The sequence below is a fragment of the Ursus maritimus genome, unplaced genomic scaffold (genome assembly GCF_017311325.1).
Source record: "Ursus maritimus isolate PB19 unplaced genomic scaffold, ASM1731132v1 scaffold_30, whole genome shotgun sequence".
NCBI lineage: Eukaryota > Metazoa > Chordata > Mammalia > Carnivora > Ursidae > Ursus > Ursus maritimus.
In genome coordinates this window covers 113,364-128,456 of record NW_024425564.1, presented here as the reverse complement: position 1 = coordinate 128,456, position 15,093 = coordinate 113,364, and the positions used below count along the sequence as shown (strand labels likewise).

General features: G+C 38.3%; 1 protein-coding gene across 1 annotated transcript in view; it reads left to right on the top strand.

Moving 5' to 3' along the window:
* LOC103665425 (dynein heavy chain 8, axonemal-like) overlaps positions 1-15,093 on the top strand; it is a 148,817-nt gene that overhangs the window by 20,622 nt on the left and 113,102 nt on the right. The window contains exons 5-6 of the mRNA XM_008693362.1: positions 9,045-9,234; positions 9,914-10,077. Coding sequence (XP_008691584.1) covers positions 9,045-9,234; positions 9,914-10,077 — 354 coding nt within the window. The remainder of the gene's footprint in view (positions 1-9,044; positions 9,235-9,913; positions 10,078-15,093) is intronic.

Sequence of the window (15,093 nt, the reverse complement as noted above, 5' to 3'; positions counted from 1 at the left end):
GGTTTCACGGCTCCCCACTTCGTACCTCAATACTCAGCGCTGGAGATGTTTATTTGTACAGATCCAGATGCGTCTTCCTGCGTCTCAGGCTGGTTCCGTGGTTGTTTAGGCTGGTCTGGTACCTATCCAGCTCGACTCGGAGGACCGGCTGAAAACGGTGTCTCCTACTCCTCCGCCATCTTAACTCCCTGGACCACATCTTCTTAATCCCGTCATCTGTCGAAGGGCATCTCAGCTCCTTCCACAATTTGGCTATTGTGGACAATGCTGCTATGAACATTGGGGTGCATATGGCCCTTCTCTTCACTACGTCTGTATCTTTGGGATAAATACCCAGTAGTGCAATGGCTGGATCATAGGGTAGCTCAATTTTCCACTGTCCATTTTAAAATGCAAAAACTTTCTTAGTGGGGCGCCTGGGTGGCACAGTGGTTAAGCGTCTGCCTTTGGCTCAGGGCGTGATCCCCTTTCTCCACATCCTCTCCAACATTTGTAGTTTCTTGCCTTGTCAATTTTTGCCATTCTAACTGGCATAAGGTGGTATCTCAGTGTGGTTTTGATTTGAATTTCCCTGATGGCTAATGATTTTGAACATTTTTTCATGTGTCTGTTAGCCATTTGTATGTCTTCATTGGAAGAGCGTCAGTTCATATCTTCTGCCCATTTTTTGATTTGTTTATTTATTTCTTGTGTATTGAGTTTGAGAAGTTCTTTGTAGATCTTGGATACCAGTCTTTTATCTGTAGTGTCATTTGCAAATATCTTCTCCCCTTCTGTGGGCTGCCTCTTAGTTTCTTTGATGGTTTCCTTGGCTGTGCAGAAGCTTTTTATCTTGATGAAGTCCCACAGGTTCATTTTATCTTTTGTTTCTCTTGCCTTTGGAGATGTGTCATGAAAAAAGTTGCTGTGGCCGATGTCAAAGAGGTTGCTGCCTATGTTCTCCTCTAGGATTTTGATGGATTCCTGTCTCACATCGAGGTCTTTCATCCATTTGGAGTTTGTCTTTGTGTATGGTGCGAGAGAATGGTCAAGTTTCATTCTTTTGCATGTAGCTGTCCAATTTTCCCAGCACCATTTATTGAAGAGACTGTCTCTTTTCCACTGGATGTTTTTTCCTGCTTTATCAAAGATTAGTTGCCCAAAGAGCCAAGGATCCATTTCTGGATTCTCTATTCTGTTCCGTTGGTCTATGTGTCTGTTTTTGTGCCAGTATCATGCTGTCTTGGTGATCACAGCTTTGTAGTATAGCTTGAAATCTGGCAACGTGATGCCCCTAGCTTTGTTTTTCCTTTTCAACATTTCCTTGGCGATTTGGGGCCTTTTCTGGTTCCACACAAATTTAAGGGCTGTTTGTTCCAGTTCTTTGAAAAAATGTCATTGGTATTTTGATCGGGGTGGCATCGAAAGTGTAGATTGCTCTGGGTAGCATGGACATTTTAACTATGTTAATTCTTCCTATCCATGAGCATGGAGTATTTTTCCATCCTTTTGTGTCTTCCTCAATGTCTTTCAAGAGTCATTTGTAGTTTCCAGAATAGAGATCCTTAACATCTCTGGTTAAGTTAATTCCGAGATAATGTATGACTTTTGGTGCTATTGTAAATGGAATCGATTCCCTAATTTCTCTTTCTTCAGTCTCATTGTTCGTGGATAGAAATGCAACTGATTTCTGAGCATTGATTTTGTATCCCGCTACATTACTGAATTGCTCTATAACTTCTAGTAGTTTGGGGGTGGATTCTTTTGGGTTTTCCATATAGAGTATCATGTCATCTGCGAAGAGAGACAGTTTGACTTCTTCTTCGCCGATTTGAACGTTTTATCCCTTTTTGTTGTCTGTTTGCTGTTGCAAAGACTTCTAGTACTATGGTGAATAATAATGGCGAGAGTGGGCATCCTTGTCGTGTTCCTGATCTTAAGGGAAAGGCTTCCAGCTTTTCCCCATTGAGAATGATATTCGCTGTAGGCTTTTCATAGATGGTTTTTATGAAATTGAGGGATGTACCCTCTATCCCTACACTCTGACGTGTTTTACTCAGGAAAGGATGCTGTATTTTGTCAAATGCTTTTTCTGCATCAGTTGAGAGGATCATATGGTTCTTGTCTCTTTTCTTGTTGATATGACCTATCACACTGATCGATTTGCGAATGTTGAACCACCCTTGCATCCCAGGAATGAATCCCACTTGGTCATGATGGATAATCCTTTTAATATACTGTTGGATCCTGTTAGCTAGGATCTGTTTGAAGATTTTGGCATCCATGTTCATTAGGGAAATCGGTCTGTAATTCTCCTTTTTGATGGGGTCTTTGCCTGGTTTGGGGATCAAGGTAATACTGGCTTCATAGAATGAGGTTGGTAGTTTTCCTTCTGTTTCTGTTTTTTGAAACAGCTTCAGGAGAATAGGTATTATTTCTTCTTTGAATGTTTGGTAGACTTCCCCAGGGAATCCATCAGGCCCTGGAGTCTTGTTTTTGGGGAGGTTTTTGATCACTGTGACATGTTGATTTAATACACTTATATTTTGTGAACTGATTACCACTGTAGCGTTAGGTAACACATCATCGTCTCAAATAATTACCTTTTTTTTTGTTGGTTTTGGTGATGACATTTAAGGTGAACTGTCTTAGCAACATTCTAGTGTATACTTATATTAGCTATAATCGCCATGCTGTATGTTAGATCCCCAAAACTTACTCATTGTATAACTTCAGTTTGCATGCTTTGATGAACATCTCCCGATTTCCCCTACCCCACAGCCCTTTGTAATCAACATTCTATTCTCTGTTTCTATGAGGTCAACTTTTTTAGATTCCACATGTAAGTGAGATCGTACAGTATTTTTCTTTTTCTGTCAGACTTACTTCACTTAGCATAATATTCTCAAGGTCCACCCATGTTGTCTTAAAGGCAGGATTTCCTTCCTTCCTTGTGGCTGAGTAATATTCCATCCTGTATATATACCGTATCTTCTTTATCTATTTATCCTTAGCTGGACACTTAGATTGTTTCTATATCTTGGTTATTGTGAATAATGCTGCAGTGAACATGGAGGTGAAGATACCTCTTCAAGATCCTCATTTCATTTCCTCTGGGTGTATATCCAGAAGTGGGATTGCTGGATTGTATGATGTTCTATTTTTAATTTTTTGAAGAACCTGCATATTATTTTCCATAGTGCCTCCACCAACTTACATTCCCACCAACAGTGCAGTAGGGTGCCCTTTTCTCCATAGTCTTACCAGCACTTACCTCTTGTCTTTTTTTTTTTTTAAGTTTATTTACTTATTTAAGTAGTCCCTACACCCAACGTGGAGCTCAAACTCAAGACCCTGATGTCAAGAGTTGCATACTCCCCTGACTGAGCCAGCCAGCCACCCCTCCCTATCATCCTGTCTTTTTGATGGTAGCCATTCTAAGGGGTATGAGGTGACATCTTATCGTGGTTTTGATTTTCACTTCCCTGATGATTACTGATGTTGAGCATCTTTTCATGTGCCTGTTATTTGGATGACTCTTTGGAAAAATGTCTATTCAGTTCCTCTGCCCATGTTTTAATTGGATTGTTCGTTTGCTATTGAGTTATACAAATTCTCTCTCTATATTTTCTAGTATCCCCAGATCAGATAGATGGTTTTTCTAGTGTCTATTTCATTTATTTCCTTTTCTTCTGCAAACTTTGGGTTTAGTTTTTTCTTCTTTTTCAAGTTCCTTGAGGTGTAAAGTTAGGTTGTTCAATATCTTTCTTTTTTTTTCTTAACGTAGGCATATATTGCTATAAACTTCCCTCTTAGAATGGTTTTTGCTGCATCTCAAATCCTATGGGTTTTTGTATATGTTCTCTTTCCATTTTCATTTGTTTCAAGGTATTTTTTATTTCCCTTTAGATTTCTTCTTCGACCCATCGGTTGTGCAGGAGTGTGTTAATTTTCACATATTTGTGAAATTTCTAACTTTTGTTCTCTTACTGATTTCTAGTTTTATACCATTGTGATTGTAAAAAAAAATATTTGGCATGATTTCAGTCATCTTAAATTTGCTGTTTTGTGACCCACAATAGGTTCTTTCCTGGAAATGTTCCATGTGCACTTGGGAAGAATGTATATTCTACTATTGGGTGGAATGTTCTGTACATGTCTGTTAGGTCCGTTTGGTCTAACTTACAGTTCCAGTGCAACATTTCCTTGTTTATTTTTTGTCTGGATGGACTATCCACTGTTGAAAGTTGTGTTGTCTGTTTCTCCCTTCAGATCTTTTAGTATTTGGTTAGTATATTTAGGTGCTCTGATGTTAGGTGCATGTATATTCATGGTTACTTTGTCTTTTTGGATAAGGTGACCTCTGTATCACTGTATAATAACCTTCTTTGTATCTTTTTACTGTTTTGGCTTAACGTCTGTTTTGTCTGATATAAGTATGGCTACTTCTGCCTTCCTTTTGGTTTCAGAGGTATATTTTATTAATATTATTATAGTTGAATATTTATTTTCTCTTCTCACTTTGAGCCTATGTGTATGCTTAAAGCTGAAGTGAGTCAGTCTCTTGTAAGCAGCATATAGTTAGGTCTTGCTTTTTGAATCCGTCCAGCCACTCTGTGCCTTTTTTTTCTCATTCTTTAACTTTTATACTAGAGCTATGTGGTTATCACCACTCAGATTACAGTATTAGTATTCTGAATTTGACTACATACTTACCTTTTTTAGCATATTGTGTATTTTCATATGTGTTCATGTCAGTAATTGGTGTCCTTTCATTTTGGCTTGAAGAACTCCCTCAGCATTTCTTGTAAGGCAGGTCTACAGGTAATGAATTGCTTCAGCTTTTGTTTGTCTAGGAAAATCTTAATCTGTCCTTCATTGCTGTAGGGTAATTTGCCAGGTGGGGTATTCTTGGTTGGCATTTTTTTTTTCTTTTAGCACTTTGAATATATCATTCCACGCATTCCTCGCCTGTCAGGTTTCTGCTAAGAAATCTGTTGGTAACCTTCAGGGGTTCCCTTGTAAGTTATAAGCTTCTTTTCTCATACTACTTTCAAGATCTTCTTTTTGTCTTTGAGTTTGGACAGTTTTATTATCATGTGTCTTGGAAAGGATCTCTTTAAGCTGAATTTGTTTGGTGACCCATGAACTTCAGGAACTTGGATACCCAAATCTCCCCCCCAGATTTGAGCAGTTTTCAGTCACCATTTCTTTAAATAAACTTTCTGCCCTCTTCTCCCTCTCTTCTGTTGCTGGAACTCCGGTAATTTGCAAATTGGGGCTTTCGATGGTATCCCAAAGTTCACACAGGTTTAACTTTTTGTCACTTTTTCCTTTGTTGTGCTCTGACAGGATAAACTCAAAATTCCTGTCTTCTATCTCACAGATTCTTTTTTCTGCTTGATCCATTCTGTTGTTAATGACCACTGTTGCATTTTTCATTTCTTTGTATTTCTCAGTTCCAGAATTTCTGTTTGGCTCTTTTTTCATGATTTCTATCTCTATTAAACTTCTCATTTTGTTCAAGTATTGTTTTTCTGATTTCGTTGAATTATCTTCCTGTGTTTTGTTGTACTCATTGAGTTCCCATAAAGCAGCCATGTTGAATTCTTTTTCAGGTAAATTGCAAATTTCCATGTCTTTGGGGGTGGTTACTAGAAAATTAATTATGATCCTTTGGTGGTGTCATTTCCTTTATTTTTCATGTCCCTTAAAGTTTTGCATTGCTGTCTTTGCATTTGAGGTAATAGTTACCTCTGCCGGTCTTTATTGTCTCTGTTGTCAGCAGCCTGCTGGTGATTCTAAGGCTCCCTCTGACCTTCTATGGCTAAACCTGCTCTACACTTCTTTCTCCCTGGTGTGGCTGACTTCTTGAGCTTGTATGCCTTCTCTCAATCCTGCAGTGCACCGGGCTGACAGCCTCCTTTTCATTTTCCCAAAGGTGATGCTAAAGCTCAAGTTTGTGATCTCTTGGCCAACAGATTTGGGCTGGCTTTCTTCATGGACTCACTAGCTATCTGCTGCCATCAGAAGCATGCACAGGCAGCCAGCCACAGGGTAGGGGCATGTGTGGCTGAGGCATGCTGAGAGCTGGGGTGCCCATGGGCCAGTTGGGGGAATCCATGGGCCAGATGTTCCCGGAGGCCATGCTGGGCTCTCAGTGGTGGGCTCCTTGATGGAGTCTGTGATGCAGTTAGACTGCTTCCCTTTAATGCCTTCCAAGAGTCTTTTCTCCTACTCTCTCTGCTATTTTCTGCCCCCCTGCTCCCAGCCATGCAGCTCACGATTCAGTACTCTGGATGGGGTGGGAGAGAAATGAGCCTCTTTGGCAGCATCCCACACAGCTGAGGAAGCTGGGTGCTCACTTACATGCTCTTACTTCCCCTGCAGGAGAAATGAAAGGCTGAGAAGTTCTCTCTTGGTCCTAAACTATGCTGTGTCCGGGGAGGGGTGATGTGGGTAAAGCCAAGCTGCTCCTCTTATCCCGTGCACCCAAAAGCATATATTTTTGCTCCAGCTGTGTGCTGGAACTTCTTTTCTGGAAATCTGGACTTCCACAAAGGCTGTCTCCCAAGAGTGCTTTCTCGGGGCTCCTAGACAGTGTCTGAGAGGGGTTGGAGTTGGTACATAGCCACTGCAGTTTCCACACCTGCACTGAGGTCTGTATGCCTCTTCCCTGATGCATGGTGGGTGAGACTCCTCCTGAGTTTCTTGGCATATGGTTGCTGGATCCCACAGCTCCCACAAAGCTTTGTCCATGGATACAAACCAAATTCCTGGGTTTTGTTAGGGGTCAAAAAAAAGGACATCTTATTCCACAATGTATTGACATCACCAGCCTATAGTTAAACATTGAATGTATCGTCATAGTCACGTTTTTGCTTTATTTTCTCTCCTTTGTACATATAGGACTGAATTGACTTCCAAGAAAATAATGTATTCATGTGTCCAAAGAAACTGAGAAATTACTATAATAAAGCTCAGTGGTATTTATCCTTTAGATACTACTTTTAAAATTCATGAAAATCCCATTTCTTCTAGATGGTGTGCAAATAATTTCCATCTTTCCATTCACTGGGAGTGAATTTAATGTTGTTTGCACAGTTTTGAGTATTAGTTATTTAACCTCTTCTTTATTTAACCTCTTTATTTAACCTTCTTTATTTAACCTCTTCTTTACTTAATATTTTAACTCTTTGATTGTTTCAGAAAGAAGAGAAAATTGACCTAGACATTGGTTACTTAGTCTCAGGAAGGCAGCTTGATGGGTTAGGAAGAACAGTAATTTTGTTCAGATAGACCCAAATTTGCCTCCTAGCCTCACCACTGACCAGTAGAGTGTTCCTTCACAAGTTGCTTTTCTTTTCTGTGACTTAGGTTTTTACATTCTTAAATTGGGAATAGTCATACCCACCTTACAGCACTGTCTTGAGGCTAAATGATAATATCAGCAAAATCTTATGTTGCCTAATGTAGTATTCCCTCAACAAATACCAGTTCTCTATTATTTTAAAGTGTCGTAATAAATAAAAGTCTTCCTTTTTACAATGGGAAAAGTAACTGAAATCCAATCTAATTTTTCTCCTTTTCTGTTTATGACAAAAGATTGCTTCAAGACAGTTGTTTAGCTTGGTTTTGGATTCTAGGTTGGGAGTTATTTCCCTCTAGCTTCTTGTGGATAGTCCATTCTGATATCTCTGGTGGCTGATGAAACCTCTTCTGTAAGTGTACTTCATAGGTGATCTGTCTTTTCTTTCTGTTTGTTTTTGTCTTTTGCCTTTGAAACTGTTTTGCGATGATGTCTCACAAATGTGTCGATTTGTTTCCTCGGTCTGTCTTCCATTTCACGAATTCTCCCTTCAGCTTGTCTGTGACAACCCATTCTTTTTTATCAGTGAGTTTTTATTTTGTCACAGTTGTACAGAGTTTTAAAAAAGGAAGAAATTCTGCAGGTCTTGTTGTGAGAACTGACTTCTATCTCAGTCTCCAGAAACAGCCTTTAAGTCTCACCAGATTCTTTCATTTGCCTCCATATCGCCAAATAATAGGCTCTGATTACTCCTTTGCCAGGTTAGACGGTATCTATTGACTCTTCCCTATGGAAGATGAAGATTTAGCTCTTTTTTATTCTCTGCCCCTCCTGCCATTTTCCATCCCTTCATTCTTCCAGTGTCGTTATATTCTCTTTTGCTTAGCTAGATGTTTGTTTATATCATTGTAACTGTGTAAATATAATCTCGGTTGAACATACAGTATACCACCAGTGACCCTCAGCATGGTCTCCAAGACCCTTTCATGGAATCTTCAAGGTCGAAATGTATTTTTATCATAATTCTAAGACATTTGCCCATTTTACTGTATTGACATTTGACTAATGGTGCAGAAGCAACAGTGAGAAAGACGGAGACACCTTAGCACAAATCAAGGCAATGGCATCAAACTGGACCAGTAGCTGTTGTATTCTTCTGAGAGTTATTCTGTATTCTGTGAGTTAAATGCATTCATGGTTAAGAAAAATTTTTTAGTGGCTTTGGGAAAGTTTTTTAAATCTTAATTTCTTGGCTTGGGAATTCCATATCACTTAAATTGTATGAATTGAGATGTCACAATCATAGATGCTGGACTTCTGATTTCTGTGCTTTTGATTTCTTGAGACTGATCATTTTTTCCACTTAAAATACTGGGCTAGTGTCATTGCTCTTTCCCTATCCTGGTGGAGTTTTTCTAGTCCCATTTCCGTGATAGAGCAGCTTTCCACTAAGTAATTTATGCAGAAAGCTCAGCTTCACTTCCTTCACATTGTGTAGGCTCCAGGCCATGTCTCCTTTCCTAGGTAGAAACTAAAGCACTGAGGAAAGTGTTGCCTTGATAACATATATGTGAATGGTTAGAATGGGGGCAGAATATAAATTTGTTGATTTTAGAACTCTCATTTTCATGACCACTTAAGTTTTCCTAATAGTATATAAAAGTATTGTCTATGCTTGTTGTGTGAAATAGGTTATGATTTTTAGTTCTTTAATGGGATTAGCATATAAAATCACTTTTGAACACCACCCTTTCAGGAAGTGCTCTGTACTGTACTGGATGCATCAACAGGAATACTAAATGGGATTAGGAATATGCTGTCAAGTGTATTTCTACCAGCTATTCTTGCAACAAATAATTGGGGTGCCCTAAACCAGTCCAAGCAAGGAGAATCTGAAAAACACATTTTCACTGAAACCATCAACAGATACCTTTCATTTTTAGATGGTAAGTATAAAATTTAATGCTTAGTAAATTACTAAAAATGAGCAAGTTAACTATAACCTATGTTATTTTTTTAAGATTTTATTTATTTATTTGAGAGAGAGAGAGCACATGCAAGCCAACGAGCAGGGGGAGGGGCAGAGGGAGAAGAGACTCCCTGCTGAGCAAGGAGCCGGATGTGGGGCTCGATCCCAGGACTCTGGGATCATGACCTGAGCTGAGGGCAGACACTGAGCCACCCAGGCACCCCTGTAAGATATGTTATTAAAGGTAAGCATTAGAGGAAAAACATTCCATCTTAAAACAAAGTGTTAAAGTAATTATGAGACCTAGAGGTAAGAAATCAAATCACTAAATCCTCTCATTTTCAGGGATCTTTGCAGAAGTACGATATTTTTTTTTCTTCCATTGTAGTGGGAAGATTCTATTCCTATATTATTAATGAAAAATTTCACCACATTTTAAAATATTACTTTATTATTAGCTCTTTTAAAAATGTATAATTTTATTATTTTATATTATTAAAATAGTAATATTATTAAAAATTACCGAGTTGCAATCTAATGATCAATTTGTATTATATTTCTATAAAGTATTAGATCTTTAACATTTGAGTAATTATAGCTTGAAACCACACATTGACATTAAACACCTCTTCTCAATATTGATTCTTCCCTCTTAGGTGCTAGAGTAAGTATCGAGGGAACAGTTATGTTAAAGAAGATAGACAATATCGATTTTTCCAAACTGCATACGTTTGAAGAAGTGACAGCTGCAGCTAGCAATTCAGAAACTGTTCGTCAGCTAGAGGAGGTGCTGATGACATGGTATAAACAGATTGAACAGGTGAGCTAACTCAAGTAAATCCATCAGATATGAGTCGTAGTTCTAATGGTTAGTTCCTAACCATTGCGTTTTGTCCCTAGAAGTAAAGGGAAGAGGAGTCTTCCAGATTCCGTTATAAAACCTAGCCTATTCTTGACTCTAGGGCAAAATCGTTCTCTATGGGCCACTGAAAATCAATTTTATTCGGCTCAGGGCGTGATCCCAGCGTTCTGGGATCGAGCGCCACATCAGGCTTCTATACTATGAGCCTGCTTCTTCCTCTCCCACTCCCCCTGCTTGTGTTCCCTCTCTCGCTGGCTGTCTCTCTGTCAAATAAATAAATAAAATCTTTAAAAAAAAAAAAGAAAAAAAATCAATTTTAAATATTTCTCACTTTTAAGGAGGGAACTATAACAATATGGGTTGAGAATGGGAAAATGTAGAATCAGGAATAGCCGGTGTTCATCTCCAGCACTTTATATATTGTTCATACTCTTCATAAGAGAAAGGAAGAGGATACAATGATGTGACTACAGTCACAGTGCTAGGCACTAAATAAATAGCTCTTGGTTGATCAATGGAATTGTCTGTGTTGACCAAGAGGTTTAAACTAGGCTCCTTCATGTCAGTACTGCAACTCTCTTGTCAAATACATTTTCTCTGGCGGTAGGAAAAGCAGCAATAGGAATGGGGCATATGTCAACATTCTGAGAGGTGCCAACTTACACTATACATACTGTCACAACCAGCTACTACGTAATTGCTCTAAACTGAAAGAGGACACTAGGAGCCGACTCATAGATCTCTAGTCATGAGCACAGGACAGTGGAACTAAAGAAGAGAGTCTTCAGTTAAGTGAAGACTAAGGTAAAAAAATCTTGACCAAGCAAGAGTTAGAGTATTTTCAATTTTACCTCTCTTAGAACTATATTAGAAGGAAGGATGTGCAATTGGAATGGAAAAATTGGAGGACTTTGGAAATTCCACTGGGGCCTGGAGTTCTGGCCACAGAAATTGTTCCAGGTGTCACTAGGAAATTGAAGTGGGTAATTGAGCACCACAGGACTTTGTACTCACCTACTGTGTCACTGGAGGAAGGGGGAGTTGTAACCCATTGCGGAAATCAGGCTCTGTCCTACACAATGGCTGAGGAGATCCTCTTCAACTATTATGTTCAATCGATACAGATTTTCTTTCATAAAAATGGGCAAACAAAAGAAAATAGCTTGAGATTTAGGGAGATTTAGCATCTTGAAATAAGAAAATCAAGTTGGGCAATTGCAGCAGATGGCTCCAGTTAAGCAGAATCAATGCAGGAAATGGGAAAGAGCTTTCATCTAAAATAGAAATCTGAACTGTGACATCTAAAATAAACCTTGACCAAAAATAAATAAATAAAAAAATAAACCTAAACCTTGACCTTGACCTCTTGTCATACACAAAAAGTAATCAAGATGGATTGTGGACGTAAATACAAAAACTAAAACTTAAAAACAGATACATGCAACAGCATGGATGAATCTCAAAGATGTGTTGACCAAACAAATGCAATCTTAGGTAAGGAAGGTGAAACATCAAATGAAACCTATAAATGAACCAGAACACAACAGGGGACTGTATTAGTATATTCTTAAGACACAAAACCCAGAAGCCATGAAAGAAAAACACTGACATATTTGACTACATAAAAAAATGAGGTAACTTCCATATGGCAAAAATTACCATGAGTAAAACTAAAAAATAAATAGCCTTCTGGGAGAAAATATTATCAGCATATATAACAAAGAGTTAGTATCCATAATATATGAAGAACTTCTATAAGTTAAGAAAGGGGCAATATAGAGAAAAATAGGCCAAGGATATGAGCAACGTCCATGTCATTCAAGGAAAGTATATGGAGGTATTTGACCTAGGGAAAAAAAGGGGACTTGGGAGTATCATGATATCTTCAAATATTTGATGGGATTTCATGTGAAATTAAACTTGCCCTGTATGGCCCTAAATGGCAGAAGTAAGACCAGAGTGTGACGGCTATAAGGAGAGAGATTTTTAACTTTGAAATCAGGATAACTTTCTCACAGAATCCTCTCCACACAAAAAAATTGGGATGTGCTGCATTCCTGAAAGTATCCACTTTGAGGCTAATTCCTATCTATGAATAATGTTGTAACAGGAATTAAACATCAAAGGGTTGTTTAATTTAATGTTAAGGTCCATTTTCATTCTTTAATTCAGTGATTCAAGCTATATAGACATGCAGCCATTTAAGAAAACTTGAAACTATGTCTGGTATCCTCTATTTAAGGAGATAGGGAAGACTGTGATGAGATTCGGACAGAGTTCCATACACCATGGTTAAAGTTAAAAGCAAATAATTATTTCATGGATTAAAGAAAGCACCTTTATAGTTCTGAAAAATCAACTACGTATTTTACCTCTTTGTATTCTTAAAACATTCCATCACGATTTAAATTATGTCAAGTTATGGGCCGCCTGGGTGGCTCAGTCAGTTAAGCGTCCAACTCTTGATCTAAGCTTAGGTCTTGATTTCAGGGTTGTGAATTCAAGCCCCATGTTGGGCTCATGGAGCCTACTCAAAAATAAATAAATTAATTATGTAACATCATAAATATAAAAAGTACAGAAAATAATACAACAGTGACTCTTGCCACATTTGCTTCAGATCTGTTTTATTTTCACAACTTCCAACCCATCCCTTTTCCCTCCCTCTATATTACCACTGTCCTGAGGTTATCGTCTTCTCTCATTCCCCTGAAAGTTTCACACTTTCATTGCATTTGTATATTTATAAGCTTTAAATTATATATAAAAATAAATTATATATATATACATAATATATAAATACAGAATATATATTTGTGATTAAGATCTTTACACAAATGGTATAACATCATTAAATACCATTTTGCAGTTTATTTTTTCTCATTTAGCATTCTCTTTCATCTGCGTTGGTACAAGTAAATTAAATCGTTCCCTTAACTACTTCTGGTATTCTTCTCTAAAGAAATCAGTTTGCTATATAAATTTTCACCCATTAAGGACACATTTAAATCATGTCTCATATCCTCTGTTTAAGGAGGTAAAGAGGTTTATTCTTTCATTCCTCAGAAAGAGTTTTTTCTTTTCTTTCTTCTTCTTCTTCTTTTTCTTTCTTTCTTTTTTTTTTTTTTTTTTTTTGCTATTACAAACAATAATAACACACATTCAGTGAATACCTCTGTTCAGCTCTCCTTTGCACATATTCCAGAATTTCTCAGTGGAATTACTGAGAGCAGTAGTATGTAGGTCTTTATTGAATATTACAAAGCCTTCCAAGTAGTGGTTATGTTAACTTATTTTCTTTTTACAGAAGCATATGAGAGTTCCCATTTCTTCAGATCTTTTGTTACACTTGGTATTGTTAGATTTTTCATCTTTGCCAGGATGCTGGGTGTGAAATGATGCCTTATTTTGCATTCCTCTGACTTCTATTGAGGTTGAGCATGTTCAATGGCTATTTAAGTTACCTCTTTGTTGAGTTGGTTATTCACATCCTTTACCTAGTTTTAGTTCGTATTGCTCGGTGATACCTTATTGAAATGTTGGAGTTCAAATAATATTTCCCAGATGTTAATGCTTTGTTGGTCCGCATTGTGTCCTACATCTTAATTTAGTCATTTACATTTTAATGTAAATTTATTAGTTGCAAATTGTAATCCAGCTTCAACTTAGTTACCTCCAGTGGCTAGGAACTTCGTGCTTTTTGTATTTTCTTTAAGAAACCCTTGTTTAGTATTATGAAGATTATCTCTCAAGTTATTTATTTATTTTAAATAGTGAAACATACAGAAATGAATACAATAAAAGAAACAAGTTAGTGTAAAACAAACGTTCATGTAACTTTTTGCACAAGTTAAGAAACAGCATTACCAGCATCTTACAATTCCCATGCAGCCCTCTTCCCAGTTTCAACTCCCTTTTCTTCCCCCAGTGGTAACCATTTCCCTGACATTTATGATATTTAGTTGCATGCTTTTACTTTATAGTTTTACCCTCATCTCCTATATTTTCTGTAAAAGCTTTGCCATGTTTTTTTTTTTTTTTAACATTTAGGTTTTTAATTCATCTGGAATTGTGTGTGTGTGTGTGTGTGTGTGTGTTGGGTAGAATCTAATTTTTCGTTATCCATATAGTCAGCCAACTGTCCCAAAAATAAGCTGTTCAGTTAATAGCCAATTGTTCCTTTTGAAAAAAAAATTATTTTATTTAAATTCAATTAATTAACATATAGTATATTTTTAGTTTCACAGATAGAGTTCAGTGATTCATCAGTTTTATATAATACCCAGTGCTCATTACATCACGTGCCCTCCTTAAAATCCATCACCCAGATTCCCCATCCACCTCTCCCCTCCAGCAGCCCTCAGTTTGTTTCCTATGATTGTGAGTCTCTTGGGGTGCCTGGGTGGCTCAGTCAGTTAAGCGTCTGCCTTCAGCTCATGATCCCAGGGTCCCGACATCAGGTTCCTTGCTCAGTGGGCAGCCTGCTTCTACCTCTGCCTCTCTCTCTCTGTCAAATGAATAAAATCTTTAAAAAAGTCTCTCATGGGGAGAGGAGAAAAGATGGCGGAGGAGTAGGGGACCTTTTTTCAGCTGGTCCCCTGAATCGAGCTGGATATCTACCAGATCATCCTGAACACCCATGAAATCAGCCCGAGATGTAGGAATATACATCTGGATCTCTACAAACGAACATCTCTGGTGCTGAGTATTGAGGTACGAAGCGGGAAGCCGTGAATCCGCGCACAGATATTGGAAGATAAACAGAAGGGGGAGGGAGCCGTTGTGCTTGGGGCTGGGAAGCAGTAGCCTCCTGCATTGGGGAGCGGGCCAGACTCATGGACCGGCACCGGCGAGAGAGCAGACTGAGACCGTGAGCCGGGGAATGCGCGTGGGACCAGACTGAAAACTGGAGCTCTGGAGCGCTCACTGGAACCGGACTAAAACGGGAGCTCGGGAGTGCTCGAGTGACCAGAC